Source organism: Apium graveolens, chromosome 6, assembly GCF_009905375.1.
Source record: "Apium graveolens cultivar Ventura chromosome 6, ASM990537v1, whole genome shotgun sequence".
Lineage (NCBI taxonomy): Eukaryota > Viridiplantae > Streptophyta > Magnoliopsida > Apiales > Apiaceae > Apium > Apium graveolens.
The window spans coordinates 6244276-6261954 of record NC_133652.1 but is presented as its reverse complement, the minus strand read 5'-3'; the positions used below and the strand labels follow the sequence as shown (position 1 = coordinate 6261954).

General features: G+C 34.6%; 2 protein-coding genes across 2 annotated transcripts; both read left to right on the top strand.

The window, feature by feature from the left end:
- Positions 1–2946: 2946 nt before the first annotated feature.
- LOC141667098 (mitochondrial adenine nucleotide transporter ADNT1-like) lies at positions 2947–7894 on the top strand. Its single transcript, XM_074473455.1, has 8 exons — positions 2947–3370; positions 3552–3600; positions 4037–4200; positions 4346–4383; positions 5646–5758; positions 5868–5981; positions 6996–7334; positions 7446–7894. Exons 1-8 carry the CDS (start codon positions 3225–3227, stop codon positions 7527–7529), a joined length of 1047 nt encoding a protein of 348 aa, XP_074329556.1. The 5' UTR covers positions 2947–3224; the 3' UTR covers positions 7530–7894.
- Positions 7895–8951: 1057 nt separating this feature from the next.
- LOC141666857 (CMP-sialic acid transporter 1-like) lies at positions 8952–17245 on the top strand. Its single transcript, XM_074473075.1, has 8 exons — positions 8952–9256; positions 9635–9718; positions 9803–10017; positions 10100–10178; positions 10824–10993; positions 11886–12072; positions 12873–12950; positions 14027–17245. The coding sequence occupies exons 1-8, from the start codon at positions 9206–9208 to the stop codon at positions 14168–14170; spliced, it is 1008 nt and encodes a 335-aa protein (XP_074329176.1). The 5' UTR covers positions 8952–9205; the 3' UTR covers positions 14171–17245.
- The last annotated feature ends 434 nt before the right edge of the window (positions 17246–17679 follow it).

The following is a 17679-nucleotide window of genomic DNA, read 5'->3' as shown; positions in this document are numbered from 1 at the left end:
CAAGGAACCAATGTTGTCAAGAAGAACAGAAGAACCATACTTACTCATGAGTATGAACATTTTGACTCAAAAGATGACGAGTCCTTGACTGAAATCTATGACATGTTTTAAAAGCTGATGAATGACCTGTCATTGGTAGACAAAGAATATGATCCAGAAGATTCTAACTTGAAGTTTCTTCTTGCACTCCTTGAAAAGTGGGACTTGAAAGTCACATCTATAAGGGACAACTATGATCTTGATGATACATCTCTGGATGAGATCTATGGCATGCTGAAGACTCATGAACTAGACACAGAGCAAGGAAGCAAGAAGAAAGGACCAAAAGCAAGACAAGTTGCATTGAAGGTTGAAGAGAAAACAAGAGAGAAAGCTAGGAGAAAAAACCACTATAAAGGCAAAGTCATGATTGCAAATCCTGATACCGAGTCACCAAACTCTGATGATGAATCAAACTCTAAAAGTGAATCAGACATTGAAGATGATCATGATAACATTTCCCACATATCCTTTGCACTATTACTTCCTATAAGTTGACGACTCATATCTTTATCGGTCGATTCCACTATTATAAGTTGGAGGCTTGTGTTCAGATTTACCAACTCCTTGTCGGTCTCCGTATATTTAGACGGATCCATGGGGCCGAGTATATGAGGAAGGAATTCTTACACCAGTTGGAGTGCTCGATTCAACAACCACTTCCATCGGAACATAAAGACCATTCACTAATATCCCAATATATAATGGATTTGAAACTTCCATAAACAACATCATCTTTTTCTTCCATGGGTTGTAATTATATATGTCAAATGGGGAAATCTTGATACTTTCAATTCTTTGGTTGTTCATCATCTTGGCGGAATTGAAATTAGTTAAGATTAAAAAATTTCAAGAAATTTTTCAAGAACTTGTTTCTTTCTCCGGATCTTGATTTGTATGTCAATCAAAAAGCTCTGATACCAATTGTTAGTCCCAAAGTATCATAGAAGGGGAGGTTGAATACGATAGCTACAATTTTTTTCGATTCATTTCAAGTTCTTCGTTATATTTACGGAATCAAAATAGACACAAAACAATTCAAGCTCTGATACCAATTGTTAGTCCCAAAGTATCATAGAAGGGGGAGGTTGAATACGATAGCTACAATTTTTTTTGATTCATTTCAAGTTCTTCGTTATATTTACGGAATCAAAATAGACACAAAACAATTCAATAAATATATTATTTTATTAATATAAACCTTGAGGTTGTTACAATCCAATCAATTAATTGATCAGCTACAATAAATTCGACAGCACAACAATATGTTTACAAGCTTAAATAAATAGAGCCTTCAATGAAGCTTCATAAAAAATACAGTTGGTCGCTGAGGAAGATAACTGAATAAAATAAATTAATTCGGCTTCTTTTATAGTCTTTCAAATTCTTTGGACATGTGGCACATTATTGTCTACACAACCAAATTATTTGTTCCTGCATCCAATGAAATAACCAAGTGATTTACTAGCGACAAGAGGAGGAATTTCCTTTGCAGTTCTATTGCTTACTTGCGATCACAGCGTAAGAAATTTGTCTTCCTTTTCTTGTTACTCGCGACCACAAGAAAATTAACTTGCCTTGCACTTTCTCTTTACTGGCGACTACAGGAAATACAATTTTTCCTTGTATAACAGTCTTTACTTGCGACCAACGGACAAAGCATTGACAATCTTTCTTACTAGCGACCACGGAGACAACCTTCTTTCTTGGAACCAAATCCTTACTTGCGACCAAAGGAGAATTGATTTTCCTTAGTCATTTTTTGACTTGCGACCTTAGGAAGGAATCACATTTTTCTGACATGCGACCACTTAGTAAGTATTTGCCTTAAAAGATTTCAAACCTCTTGAACTCTAGTAAATGTATCAGTATTAAATCTTATGTTTAACCAAATTAAACCCTTTCTGATATGCTGATTCTTGGTGCACTAGTTTGGTTCATAAACAACTAACATGAATTGATTTAATTCAATTTTCTTGACAATTCCGAACTGATACATCTTGGTTGATTATTCATTACTTTATTCACCGAACCCCTGATCTTTAATACTTCAAATCTAATCAATTCACTGACACTGGAAATCCTTTGACATTTTATTCTTCATGGAGGCTTGAACATATTAATGAAGTTCTTCCCATTACCTGGTTACGAATTTTGAGCATAGATTCCATCTGTTGATTCTTTGTTTTATCCGCTCTTCATCTTCAGGGTTCCTGTGCTTCACAGTTTAATATTATTTATTTGTTTCCATTTCATGTTGAGTTATATTTTCTCGGTTACATATTACGTTACATTATGCTTTACACTTTTTCTTCGATTCAAACAGGGCTTATTTGAGTCGAGAATTTATGGTCGATCTTGTGATTCCGATTGTCAGATCTAAGTTTTTTTTTCTTCATTTTTTTATATTTTTTTTATTTCGATTTTTGGCTTGTAATTTCAGGTTGTTTCCTCTCCTCCTCGGTGAGAGGTTTGTTTTTCAATTCTTGATTGTAAGCAGAGGTCTTTATTCAGTGATGAAATTTTGTATAAAATCGCAGTGCTGGTTGATAACTCAAACAATAGCTCTTTGAGGACATGATGAAGAAAATACCAGTAATTTAACGAGAATGCATGAAATGGGTAATTGTATTTATATATACATCATTTCCAAAATATCGGTTAACTGTCTTTGCACGAGAACAACCAATTATAATTTACTGTTTGTTCGATTCGATCATAGGTTAAGATGCCATATGATTTTTTATTAGTGAATTAACGTCTCTATTCTTAAAAAAAAATATTTTACTATAATATTATATTACATCTAAGACCCATCAAAGAAAGACCCGCAGATGCATACATCATGTTACACCGGGACGACCTAACTTATAGGTTGTTAATTGGGGGAGGTTTAAGATTCCAAAACCCAAAAACCAATTACTATAAGTCTACTACAACTACTAGTTATACTAAACTGCAGTGTTACTTGTACAACTGCAAGACGCCGCCGCCTCACGTAAAATAAACAAATAATAAAAAAAAATGAACTAGTGTACCAGCATATAATAAAGTGACTAGTGTAGGGAAAGGGCGTTAGCGAGAGAGAGTACTAGAGGGAGAGTGATTGCAATTGTAATTGCAGACTGAGCAGCAACATTAATTAATTTCATTCTCATAGCGGTCTCAAAAACAACTAATCGTCGATGTCTTCGGAGGATGTGAAAACGAACCAGTCGGCCGTATCCACGATCGTGAATCTAGCTGGAGAAGCTAAGCTCGTTCAGCCTCCCTCTTTAGAGCTCCTCAGCATCTGTAAGTCTCTTGTTGCTGGTGGTGTTGCCGGCGGCGTGTAAGTCTCTCTCTCTCTCTCGCTCTCTCTCTCTCTCTCTCTCTCCCCCCCCCTCTCTCCCCCCTCTCTCCCCCCTCTCTCTCGATTAGTAGGTATCGATGAATTGGATGCATATCTGAATTGGAACAACACTAAACCCTACTAGTTAATTAATTGATTGTTTATTTATTTCCTATTTCAGGTCTCGGACTGCTGTTGCTCCTTTGGAACGCCTTAAAATATTGCTACAGGTTTACTACCCCTCCCTTTCCTCCTATGTCGATTTTTCAGCATGTTTTATTTTGTTTGGTTACGCAATTTTTCCTTCTCATACTTTTTGAATGTCTCCTCATCCAATTACTCACATGTCTATTCTTTTAAATTGCGCTATAAAATTATTATGCTTTTGTGTTTTATATCCATTATTTGCTTTTTAATTTCAATTGAGTTAGGTTGATCTTGTGGCGAATTCTGTATGTTGTCTTGTGATGGAATTTGTGGTTTATATCCTATGCATGCCCGGGAAATAAATTGTCTCTGTGATGCTGAACTATGAATACAGTAGTCAAGGTTATTTAGGCATGCCTTTGTCAACGTATTGATGTATTAGCAACTGTTCAAGTTAAATATTGAAGCTCACATATTCCTGATTCAAAGACCAAGTGAACTGTGTGTTGTGGTTTGCAGGTTCAAAATCCTCATAACATAAAGTACAATGGTACACTTCAAGGTTTGAAATATATATGGAGAACTGAGGGCTTTAAAGGGCTGTTTAAAGGCAATGGTACTAATTGTGCGCGCATTGTTCCAAACTCAGCCGTTAAGTTTTTCAGTTATGAGCAAGCCTCAAAGTATGTTTCTTTACAGTGACTGGGTTTTATTTTACAAGCCAATTCTTACACATTATCTTAAAGTTATCAGAAATCTTTTGTATTTTCCATGTTTTCTTTCTAATGTTTCTCCATCCACCGGTTCTTTTTATTAACTTTGCAACAGGGGTATCTTGTGGCTGTATCGACAGCAAACTGGCAATGGTGTGTTTATCTTTATTTTTGTACTCTACTATTGTAATTCAGTAGTTTCTGTATATTGAACTAAGATTAAGTATTTAATTTGTAAGCTGTTCTAAACTCCGCTATTTGGTATGATGACCATAAGTACTCTTATTTAACAAACTACCTTGTGATAGACTTGTAAACAGATGAAAATTTCCTTACCAAAGATCTGTTAGAATTTCTATTGAATCATAATATGCTAGTGTGTCATCCCTTGGTTGTAGTCTAGGAAGCACCGACACTCCAAAAAGGCCGCCGTATGCGTGTCGGACACGGCCGACACGGCGACACGACACCGACACGGCTGAGTACGTGTCCGACACGCCACATGGCGTGTCGACAGGAAAAGGCGACCGACACGCGTTCGACACGCGACCGCCGACACGGGTTCGACACGCGACCGACACGGCCCACCGACTCTGCCCATATTAAAAAAGCCCAAAAGCATCTTTAAAATGTCCAAAGCATCTTATATTAACCCTAATTTCATGTCTCTCTGTCTTTTATAACATCCCTCTTCATCTTTCATCCAATAAAATACATAACCCTATATATATACAATCAAACATATACATACATCTCTCTATATATATAACACATCTATCTCTATGTATCTCTCTTGTTGTTTGAAGGACACATATTATGAGTGGGTCCATGAGTTACAGTGCAAATAACACTGCTGCAGGTGCGGAGGAAAATGGAGCACATATTCGTTTATCCATTCCATGAGAGGGAATAAAATACTACCACAACGAGCTGAAGACTTGGTGTTTGTTCACATAAATCTTCGTCTTCTCTCAAGGAAAAGTCATGCAGGAGAAAGCAGGATGTTCTTTTTACACAAGATAATCACTTGAATGAAAATGTAGAATAGATCTTACGGTAGTTTATCACTTATTACGAAGTAAACTCTATTATTATTATAAATGAAGTTGTTTAATATTTGACATATACAAATCTTATATTTTTTTCATATTTTTATTACTTTTTTTTGCCGTGTCCCGTATCCAGGACACTTTGATAATTGACGAATCCCCGTGTCCCGTGTCCCGTATCCCGTGTCGCCGTATCAGTGTCTGTGCTTCCTAGGTTGTAGTTTAAGAATATCTATTGAATCATAATATGCTAGTGTGTCATCCCTTCGTTGTTGTTTTAAGAATTTTAACCCTTTTAGTTTTTCAGTTCCAATTGCAATAGTTGTTAGACGAGGAAAATCTTATTATTTATTGTAATTTGGACAGAGGATGCTCAGCTAACTCCTTTACTGCGCCTTGGAGCTGGAGCCTGTGCTGGAATAATTGCAATGTCTGCCACTTATCCTTTGGACATGGTGCGGGGAAGATTGACTGTACAGGTATAACTATAAAATTTTCATCTGTATATTTATATATTCAGAGCTTATATGGATTCTGTTCCAGTGCCTGAAAGCTTCATTTTCTCCTTTACCTTCACTTGATTTGCAGACGGAGGCCTCTCCTTATCAATACAGAGGAATGTTTCATGCTTTGTCAACTGTGCTTCGTCAGGAAGGCCCGCGTGCGTTATACAGGGGATGGGTTCCTTCTGTTATTGGTGTCGTAAGTATTGTACTTATCATTTTCATATTTAATCACAGAGTTTCAGCTTTCATGTTATTAGGTATTTCAGTCCTTTTAGTTATCTGTGACTAGATAATGAATATTGAGATACAATTCGATGTTCATATTCAGGTCTAATTTTTTTATTTACACTTGACACGATCAGAATTCTTCTGTTCATGTATTATTCATTATTTATGGTCACAGTCAAATTTATCCTTTTCACTTGTCCCAAAAAACAGTCTTTTAAAAAGAGTATGATATTTGAGTTTGTTAAAAAGATATATTTTTTTCAACCTAATTCTCCATGGTTCAAGAACTCATATACTGTTATAGCCTGTACATCTTCCTTTACATGAATAGTTCTCATCTGTTGAATTTTTTGAATCCTATGGATACCTCTTCTCTAAGATTTGCGCCTCTGAGAGTTTTTATACATCTAAATTGTGGCATGACAAGACTTTTGTGTCAAATTTGAGAATGTCAGTGTTATCTTATACCATTAACTGATTATGCACCACACAGAATAGAAACTAGTTTCAAATGTGACTTCTTTGTAACATATGGAGTAATGATGTAGTTTATATCTAGAAAGTTTTGGATCATCATCCATTATCATCAACTTAATTTTGGACTGTGTAGGACATTAACTAGTTTCAGACATTACTCATGAGTCCTGAGTACAAGCAAAATACGGAGAAATTGAAAAACATTGTACCTTAGTCATATCTGGAAAAGTTGGATAGCTTGTCCTTCTATATGTAAAATGAAAAGTTTTTGTACTATTGTGCACCTCTATTCTTGTCTACACTATTTATTTTGGTAATTCCTACATGTTTATTTTGCTAAGGTACTAGTACCCATTATCTGTTGCATTTTTCTGCTGTTTTTTTTTGAATTTGCTATGCTTTTATTACGATACTTAGAAATTATAAGAAGGCGAGCAAGATTCAGCGGGAAAGCATTTCTGTTCGAAGTGGTTAAATATTTCCTGTCTTTTTGTGTTCTCCGCAGGTTCCATATGTGGGCCTCAACTTTGCTGTTTACGAATCTCTAAAGGATTGGTTAATCAAATCTAATGCGCTTGGACTTAATGAAGGTTCTGATTTGGGTGTCACCACAAGGCTTGCATGTGGGGCAGCTGCAGGAACTGTTGGTCAAACTGTTGCTTATCCTCTTGATGTTGTTCGCCGAAGGATGCAAATGGTGGGATGGAAAGATGCTTCTTCCATAATCACTGGTGGGGGCAAAGCTCCTCTTGAATATACTGGGATGATTGATGCCTTCAGAAAGACTGTTAAATACGAAGGATTCGGAGCTTTATATAAGGGTTTGGTCCCCAATTCTGTTAAGGTCAGTCAAACTGCCGAAATTTGTATGATTGATTCTAAAATGTAGTCGGGAATAAAAATGCTTAAGCTATATCTTTAAGCTAATTGTTTACTTTGATGTTATCTTATTTAGGTGGTCCCTTCAATAGCAATTGCATTTGTGGCGTACGAACAAGTGAAGGACATTTTGAAAGTCGAGATTAGAATATCAGACTAACACGGAAGTTTTGATTTATCAAGCTTGCGATTTTTGTAGATGACAGTGGAGAGCAAGCTCAACTTCGGAGTTTACATCCTCTTTCTCGAAGAAAACATAGTGATGTTTATTCCTGCTTTTCTCGTTTAGCTCATTATAAGTTTTATTTGATAATGCAGGGTTCTGCTTGTTTAAAGACTATATGTCAATAAGTTGCAAGGTGTAGTAGAAATCACTGCCTTGCTGTATTTGTGTTTGCTATTTTATCCATTAATAATTCACATTGCTCCAGTTGAGTTAAATCTTGATTCTTGAGGAGAAATGTTTGTACAAACAATTGTACTTTCCAATGAATTTGGTCCATAGTTTGAATAACTGTTTCCATTGTTTGCTGGGCTGGACCCGGTCAATATTGTAGATTATAGATCTCTCAATATAACCCATCTTTATTTTAATTTTAATTTTTTGACAATGATGGTTGCATATATTAGATTTAGCTGTTGCATATATTAGGTGCCCGTTTGGGAAATTTTAAAATAAGTAACTTATGACTTAAAATGAACAAGTAACTTATAAGTGATAAGTAGATAGACACTTATAAGTTAAATAAGTGTTTGGTTAAACGTCAGATTTTTTTTTACTTAAATAAACTAAAATAAATAAATTTTAAATATATTTATCTTAATTCATAAATTTTAAATCGGAAACACATGTAAAAACATAAATCTTAAAATAAAAATTAACAAAAAATCGAAAAATAAAAATAAGTTGAGAAAAAGTACGTCACTGCTAACATTCAACTTATCAGCTTATAAGTTGTAAATTTAACTTATAAGCTGGGTCGACAAACACTCGTCGATAAGTACTTACGAGCTTATAAGTTAATAAGCCACTTATTTTTTTCCCCAAACAGGCCCTAGATTTAGCTGCGATCTTTATACATGCCAATAGTAAGAATGATCTTTTCTTTTGACAAATATGACTTGTAGGCTTGTAAATGAGTATCTTCTCAGAATTTCTCGAGTGAGTCATGATCGAATCCAGCATTTGAGATACCAGAAGATAAACTCGTTACTACTTAAGATATCCAACCGAATTCAGGATCACAAATGATAAACTCATAACCAGCTCAATAGTAAAAATGATCTTAGTATCAAACTATCAATGATATTCGTAGCAGATCCAACCCCAAAAAAAATCCTTTAAAAAGAAAAAGTTAATGACATGCAGTAATTGTTTTTTGTTTTAAATATTTTACTTTCTTTGAAACAAGGCAATTTTAAAAGATATTTAAAATATTATTCACAATTGTCACGACTGTACCGAATAAAATTATAAGTGTAAATGAAAAACCGATATTTTTAAAAAAAAAAAAGGAAAATGAGAAAAAAAGAAAAATAATAAAAACATGAAATACAATCTCTCTGTCACTCTCGTCCTCAATACAACACTGATTCAAAACAGAACATGGTACGGTGAGTTGTAAATTACACACAGTGCAGATTCACGCTGTACTGCAAACTACATTACTGCTGGAGAGAGAGAGATAGAGAGAGATAGAGAGAGATAGAGAGAGAGAGAGAGAGAGAGAGCGAGATACGTATAAATAATTGGATACAGAGAGGGGAAAAAGGGAGGGAGGGAGAGAGAGAGAGGGAGAGAGAGAGAGAGGGAGGGAGAGAGACATAGGAGATCGGATGCAGTGGTACGTGGTAGCATCGCTACTCACAGTCCTCACAAGCTCTCAGGTCTTTTAGCCCTAAATAACCTCCATTTTCCTAATTCTGCTTTGCTTATTTGCAATCTCTACATACATTTTGTATACACATATTTTCTCTCTATATTACTCTATTACGTTTATTCAACTAATTGATTCATTGTCTAGCATAATAGAACTAAATTGTTATCATTCTGAACTTTGATTTTCCATTTCAACTCTCTTTTAGCTACATAATTATTGTTCAAAATTTTATTATCGGTACCTTGTGCTTTCTATAGTCTTAGGGTCATGTAGATGGTTAAATGTATCGAAACAATTTCTTTATAATGCCTCTTTTCCATCCCGAAGCCTGCTTGCATCAAAGTTAAATACGATTGATTTCCCACTTTCTTTGCTATCGTGGCAGGGAATTTTAACTACTTTATCACAGACGGACGGGACTTATAAATATGACTATGCAACTGTCCCTTTTCTTGCTGAAGTTTTTAAGGTACCTTATATTACATTTATATAGAATACTACATTACATTGCGGTGATCATTTTTCAATCATATTAACATGCTCAATGTTGCAGCTTCTTGTGTCTGGTATTCTTTTACGCAGAGAGTTTTTAAGGTTACCTCCGCCGATGATGACCAAAGAATGGAAGACTATTCGTTTATACCCTATACCTTCTATTATATACCTTATTCACAATAATGTGCAGTTTGCAACCTTAACATATGTTGATACATCCACATACCAGATTATGGGCAATCTCAAAATTGTTACTACAGCAGTATTATTCAGGTGCTACATATTTTGATTCTTTTCCCATCCCATTTTTCTGTCTGCCTTATCTATCAGAGTATTTATCAACTTAATGTTTCAGGCTCTTTCTGAGGAGGAAGCTATCTAATCTGCAGTGGATGGCAATTTTCCTTTTGGCTATAGGAACGACTACAAGCCAGGTGCACTGGAATTGCCATTCATGTTTACTTCTAATCTTTATCTGATAATATCATATATGCAATAATTGTACTGGTAACAGTTTTATAAGTATGCATCACGCACATGCCAAAACTGAATGGTGAAACATGTTATAAGAATATTGGTGACATGAGAAGGATCTTAGTCCATGAACATCGTACTAATTATTATCCAAATCTTAATTGAAGGCTACTGAGTTACTAAATATGTGCCATTTTAGTGACTAATTTTAAGCTGCACGCATGTCAACTACTCATCTGGATATATTCCCGTAACTAGTGACTTCCATTGTTTATTTTGAGGGTGTTGATTCATAGATTCTTTCATACTTGGAGATCCAAATCATATTCAATCGCGCACGTAAAATCACACTAAATTAGTGAAGCACAGTTTTAATTGCAAATAAAATAATGCCTATGCATTATAAAGAGATGGTATATTTGAGGCAGTGCACCTGTACATTTATTAGAATTTACATATTGGTTAGTCTATATCTTTGATATCTGGTAACAGCCATATCAGTTTCTACTTTAATTCACTCTTTTGTCTATTGTTGACTCACTTCTTCCGGTAAGATTTAAAGATACCATGCGACAATTTCTCTAATTTTGTCACCTGTTTGGTAGGTTAAAGGATGTGGAGAAGCTTCATGTGATTCACTTTTCTCAGCACCAATTCCTGGTTACATGCTAGGGGTGCTGTCTGCTTGTCTTTCTGCATTGGCTGGCATTTATACAGAATTTTTGTTGAAGAAAAATAGTGATTCATTATATTGGCAGAATGTTCAGTTATACATGTACGTTTCTTTCTTTGAGCTATACAAGTCAGTATAAGATATTATAACAATGAACATCAGTCCTCTGCAGTCTGCATGCATGCCACTGTTATGATCATCAAAATGTTATTGTTAACCGATGAATCCAAAATAACGGGTTTATTAAAATCTGTAAAATTGTTTACGGATCTGTTTCATAATCAGAAGAAATGCTGGAGTATGTTAAATTAGAAAATATTGTACCTAGGTATTTTCAATGCATTAATTTTTAGTCTAGATTTATGCTTGACACTATTTTCCTATATTCCCATATTCTCATCTAATGAAATCTTCTTCTCTTATCTAACACAAATGAGGTACCTCATACTACGAAGTATCAACTTCTAGTTACATACATCAAGGTTTCATCTCTTTGTTTCTTTTAGGCTTCAATAATTCATTCCCTCATCAGCCACACAAAATAATAAACAAATATAGTTACAACTTTCTGTAATATGGTCAGTCTTGTGTTACTCGGACTCGGCTAGAAGTGTCCGACATGGATATGTGTCCAACTTTCGGACTCGGCAACATTTAAAAAAATTCAATTTTCTTTGGCCAAAAATAAGTTTCCAAGTCCGAGTTTCAAGTGTCTGACACGGATACTCGAAGGTAAAATGAAAAATTTGAGTAACATATTTGTGATACACACGGAAAAGAAAGAACTGACTGGGGTAGGAGTAAACAAATATCAGCAATCAAATTATTGGCAATTGATTGGAGTTCCTTAATATATCTGATTGAAAGAATACTTTGCACACACCACATATACTATTTGAGTTTTTTTTTCAGAATCTTGGAATATAAAAAGATGTGATAAACTTCGGCGAGGCGCTTTTTGTAGGAAAACTAATTAAACCTTTCTAATATTCAGGTTTGGGGCAATTTTCAACTTGACACGACTTATCATGGATGATTTTAGAGGAGGATTTGAGAAAGGACCATGGTGGCAACGCCTTTTCAACGGATACAATATAATAACATGGATGGTGGTGTTAAATCTTGGTTCCACCGGTCTATTAGTTTCATGGTTAATGAAGTATGCGGACAATATCGTAAAGGTGCTATCTTATTATCCTTATTCAATTTTCAATAGCTTATTCTTTTATCTTGTATATTGCATGCCCATGCACATGGTCCAATTTAAGAGAGGCCTAGGTATACATCAGTTTGTATGATAGTGACTTGGTCAATATTTCTAGACAATTTTATCAAACCAGATATACATCATAGTATCATACTATTTATGTCTTTCACCTCCTTAAGATTATTAGGTTCTTGGAAGAGCTAATAACATGGTCGATCATTTTTACTGACAAAGTTAGCGATAGGGTTATCAAGGGAGCAAGATTAAGTACCTCTTATCGTTGAAGATCTTAACTTTATTGATATCTCTGGGATGGTCTTTAATGTTAAGGTTTTGTTGTCCATCAATATTAAGGTTTTGTTGTCCAACAATATTAGATGAATTCTTAGTAACTTCACTTGTAAATTGGAGCACCTTTGTACCTCACAAAAGATTTTCTCTGAAAATTTGCAACATATTTGGACAAATAAGTCAGAATCCACTCACTCTTCCTATAATTTGGAGCATAAGAAAGATGTTTGAGACTTGGAAAGGCCGCATGTTTCTTCCTCCTTCCAAAGAGTTGTTATTTAAGAAGCTTAGGGGGAATTCTCTAGTGGAGGAATTAAAGTGCTTTATTTCTTTAGTCATACCATAGCTATTTTGTGCTTCGTCTTTGGTGTGTTATATTTCTATTGTCATTTTCATGTTCCTTAAAATAAACATTGTTGGAAACATAATATGTTGTTCCATCCGTTACCTTTAAAATCTGCTATTCTTTTTTTACTCATTTAGGTGTATTCAACATCCATGGCCATGCTGCTGACAATGATTCTCTCTATAATTCTCTTCAATTTCAAACCCACTTTACAGGCAAGCTTCTAACTAACTTGCTTTCTATTTTAGCTTTCAACTTTTATGATCAAATATTGTTTAATTACATATCAAAAATGTCGGTCCACAGCCACGGTTATATATCTTAAATTTGACTCCAAGTGATCTTTCACTGTTGAAAATCACCTATGAATGTGTACAAATAGATAACTTCTGCCATGTTATATGGCAGAAGGTTCTTTTTACCAAGAGCACCCCTGTTTCAGACATATGTTTGATAGCTAAAGGTATACCCTTCCGCTTGCTTCATAGCGGAAGGTAAGTTTCAGCTTTTAATTCCCTTTTAATATTAGTAATTTACCATTTAAGATTCGTTTGCTGAAAGATGTTCCATATCCAACTGTGGCTGTAGACCGGGCCCCCTTGTAATATTTTGGGCGCATGATATCATTATTTGTGAGTGCTTCTGCGGACCCCCATATATGAATGTGTATATATATACATATTTTTATATTTATGTGTATATGTATGAACGTTCTGTTCTTGGAGGGGGGGGGGTGTATGGTGAACTAAACCAGACAGAACAGAACTGCTTTGCATCATCCGAATTCCTGAGATTTGTTTTACCACAACATATCATATTTTCAAATTGAGGCGCAACTATATGTTACTCATACTCTTACTATTGTTATTCTTTATTATCAGTTAATATTTGTGTCATGAAAAGATCATGATGCATTCTATGAATCTATCTATTAATGCTTGTATGCTATTACATTGTTCAGATGAGAGTTTTGTCAATTTATTTACATCAGTATACTTTTTTTGGGCTTGATGCTCCTAAGTACGTACTCATGTAACTTAGGCGAGATACAAATGATTTTTAATGTGAACGCACGAGGGGCACTTTTGTAATTACAGAATGATTTAAAAAATTACAATTCTACCATTAAAATACAGTACCTACTCACGTAACACCCCTAATTATGTACTTAAGGGCATTTTTCTCTATTTGTTTTGCTATCAAATGCATTATGCATATGTTGGTTTTTGTGTTTTGGTGATAACTAATCTTTGACAGTCAGCATGTCTTTTTTTTGTTGTTGCTTATGCAGCTCTTTTTGGGTATAATAGTCTGCATCATGTCTGTACACATGTATTTTGCACCTCCAAACATGCTCGTGGATTTGCCTGTGCCAGTAAGGGCAGTTCCAGAGGATGTAGTCAAAGTCTCCGTTGATCGAAAAACAGATTTTTAAGGTTATATCTACATTGACCCAGTCATATTTTGGTACGTCTGTATTCCATTTTCTCTCAAACGATAATGTACTAATCAGTTCTTTATTGGGATGAAAATCGTTTTTTCTGCTCGAAGGACAGAATTTCAATGTAATTCGACGTGTAACATAAAAAGTTATCTAGGTATGGTCATAACAAAGTTAAAATTTAGAAATATTGTAATTGCTTGATTATTACAATTATGCTTATTTGTATGTGTGAATATTAGCTTGACCTTGTATACAAGGACCTCATTGCAATAATAAAAGCGCATGGTTTAATAGGACATTCAGTAACTAACTATGACTACAAACAAATTGGAAACGTAAACCAAAAGGGATTTTCTTTATAATTAACAAGCTCTTCAAAATCTACAAGGTTGATTTTTTTTTTTCTGCTTTCAATAGCATCATATGCTAGTTTCTAAATTGGACTTTGTTGTTTTCTTCTGTTCTACAAGTATAGTTATGATGTTCTCTGTACATGCATTTTGATTATGTAGTCACTATAACTTTGCCATGCACAACTCTATGATGTTATCTGGACCCTACATTTCACCTCGAATACCTGTGTCGGCCACTCGTTACCAGGCTGGATATGGTCCGTATGGACACTTAGGGTTCGTTTGGAGTTTCTTAAAAAAAATAACTTACAACTTAAAGTGGAAAAGTGACATTTAAGTGATATGTAAATTATTACTTATAAGTTATTTAGGCGTTTGTGTTTCTTGAATCATAATTTATAAATTAAAATATATGTAAGAGATATTATAATAATATTTTAATTTAAATTAATTTTATATTACCTGAATATTAGACTTTAAATCCAAAATTATACGATTAAATTATAAAATAAAAGCATTACATCCATGCTGCACATACTTTATTAAAATTAATTTTTTATAAATTTGTTACAATAATTAATATTTTAAATAATCTGTATAACATAGGTAACTTTTATAATACAATTATTCAGTGCTAATTTTTTGCATGACCATTTGTAATGCGAGAACAACAAGGATTTGTATTAAAAATTGAATGTGAAGAAAAATTTACCCCTTCCTAACATTCAACTTATGTCTTAAAAGCGCTAAGTAAGAGCATTCAAAGAATTTGCCAAACAGGTTGAGCAAGTGCTGTTAAACTTTCAAGCTCAATTATGAATTAACTTCACTTTATGAGGAGCCAAACACACACTTAATATTGCACTTTGGGTGAAAAATATACAAATTTTCCGATATTTAGACATGTTACACACTGTTAGTTGAGTCTGGGTATTATATACTCCCTCTGTCCCATTCATTTCTATACACTTTCCTTTTGGGGATATCCCATTCAATTCTATACATTTCAAAACTTACTAAAAATAGTAAAAGTTCTATAATATAAAAATTAACTACATCCACTCCTTTTTTCCACTACACTAAGTTTAAGCCCTCTACTTTAATACATACTCGTATGTGACTGCACTGACTTTAAACACAGCTTCAGTTAAGCCCACTATATATAATGTAGATATTGGACTCTTTAAATTCATTATTTTGTAGATGACTGATATGTGTACATGCAATATGTATAGAGAAAGTTTTCACTACTTTGCATCCTTCATTTTGCTGTGTTACCCGGAGCTAAAAATGTCCAACATATCCAAGCGTCGGACTCGGAAATATTTTTAAAATGTTGCATTGTTTGGCTTAAAATAGGTGTCCGAGTGTCCATACCAATGTCCGAGTTTCTAGTGTCCGACACGGGTACTTGAGGAAAATTGAAGAGTCGGGGTAACATAGCCATTTTGTGGATAAATGACACCAAGGTCACTGTTAAGAAAAATTTGACAACAGAAAGGCTGCAGATTAGGCATCTAAAATATGAATACAGTAATTGGGAGGAGGGGGGTGGGGGACCGCAAGTCTTACTGATCAGCATTCTTGATGTTAAATTTTGTTTAAAATTTTCAATTGTAAAAGTAGCAAGAAAATAAAATAAAATGTTACTGATAGTACTGCTGCTGCCCTTCTATTAGAAAATTATTGTCCTGAAAAGTGAAAACCCCCCCCCAGAAATCAGGATAACATTAACAAGAGCATCTTTCAGATTTTGACAGTATATCGCTAATGCTGCCACCGTTCAATGTTACTGTTGCAATCACGTAACAATAATGATAGCATTGATATTATATCAAGTGTGGCCAACAATCATCAACAATTAGGAGCAACCTTTGTTAGTAATGAATGGCTACCCTAATCCATGGTTCATGTATGCACTGATGTAGTGATGTACATATTTATTGACCTGAGTTATATGTTAGAAGCTTATATGTGGACCACAATAGCTGGGGACAATGCTCTAGTTGCTGCATTGAATATGCATATCCAGTACTGCTGAATAATTATTATCAACTTAAAAGCTTATGTTGAATTTTGCATCTACGCTTGGCAACTTGGTCTACTTGTTAATAGCTGAATTCAATCTAGAACTCTAGGTAATAGCGGATAACCATGCTATTTTGCTAAGTGATTTCACAATCATTCTCTAAAATCATTGGAGAAGAATTCAATCTAGAACTCTAGGTAATAGCGGATAACCATGCTATTTTGCTAAGTGATTTCACAATCATTGGAGAAGTTAAATTTCCGGGCCATGTCAACTTATATTTATATTAGGCATCAGAGTTTTGATGCAGGTATGTGTTTTTTACAGTTCTCCAGAAGTGTCTATATTGTGGGTTAAACCACAACGTAAAACTAGATTACATTGTTTTCTCATAATTTTGGCTCTTTAAGTTGTGGTATAAACCACAGAAGTGTAGAAAAAATCAGTTAAATATCACATAAAACTATATTCAGAGTCATTTATTATTTATTTTTGTATATTAAGATGTTATCAATACGGGTGCTATTATAATTATTAAATGTATTGGAAAGCAGGCATATTTGTGAAGTCCTCAAGGATTGCTGCTTTGTTCGTATCATTTGTACTGTATATTGTTCAACTTTTAAGCAGTTAGTGTGAAAATACGAAATTTTATCAATACACTGCTTAGCCATTGTTTTCTCAGACTTTAATTCCATACCTGCCTCGACAATGCCACTTATAGCACATTCACATCCACTCTCTCTCACCATGCATCTAAAATCTATAAATAGGTCATGTTGGTTATTGTATTGTTTACTAAACTTACTTAAGACAGCAAGCATCTTGTAGCAAGATAAGGTAACTAGACATGAACAGGGACGGTATGAAATCCATGGCTCGTCAGTTGCTTGGTGTGGGTGGTGGCAGCGGCATGGAGAATGGTCAGCAAGCAAAGGACCTTTACAAAAACTTTCAGATGCCAGTGCACTACCCAAGGTACACCAGGCCAGAATACGAGAGCATGCCTGAGTGGAAAGTCAATTGCTTGCTTGCTGAATATGGTTTGCCGGTCTCAGGTGATGTTAATCAGAAGAGGAAGTTTGCTATGGGAGCTTTTCTCTGGTCTTGTTAACTCT

Coding starts and splice junctions, on each gene's coding strand:
- LOC141667098 (XM_074473455.1), top strand. CDS start 3,225: ATGTCTTCGGAGGATGTGAAAACGAACCAGTCGGCCGTATCCACGATC. Junction 3,371..3,551: donor GGTGGTGTTGCCGGCGGCGT/GTAAGTCTCTCT, acceptor TTCCTATTTCAG/GTCTCGGACTGCTGTTGCTC. Junction 5,759..5,867: donor GGGGAAGATTGACTGTACAG/GTATAACTATAA, acceptor CTTGATTTGCAG/ACGGAGGCCTCTCCTTATCA.
- LOC141666857 (XM_074473075.1), top strand. CDS start 9,206: ATGCAGTGGTACGTGGTAGCATCGCTACTCACAGTCCTCACAAGCTCT. Junction 9,719..9,802: donor TTCTTGCTGAAGTTTTTAAG/GTACCTTATATT, acceptor TCAATGTTGCAG/CTTCTTGTGTCTGGTATTCT. Junction 10,994..11,885: donor CAGAATGTTCAGTTATACAT/GTACGTTTCTTT, acceptor TCTAATATTCAG/GTTTGGGGCAATTTTCAACT.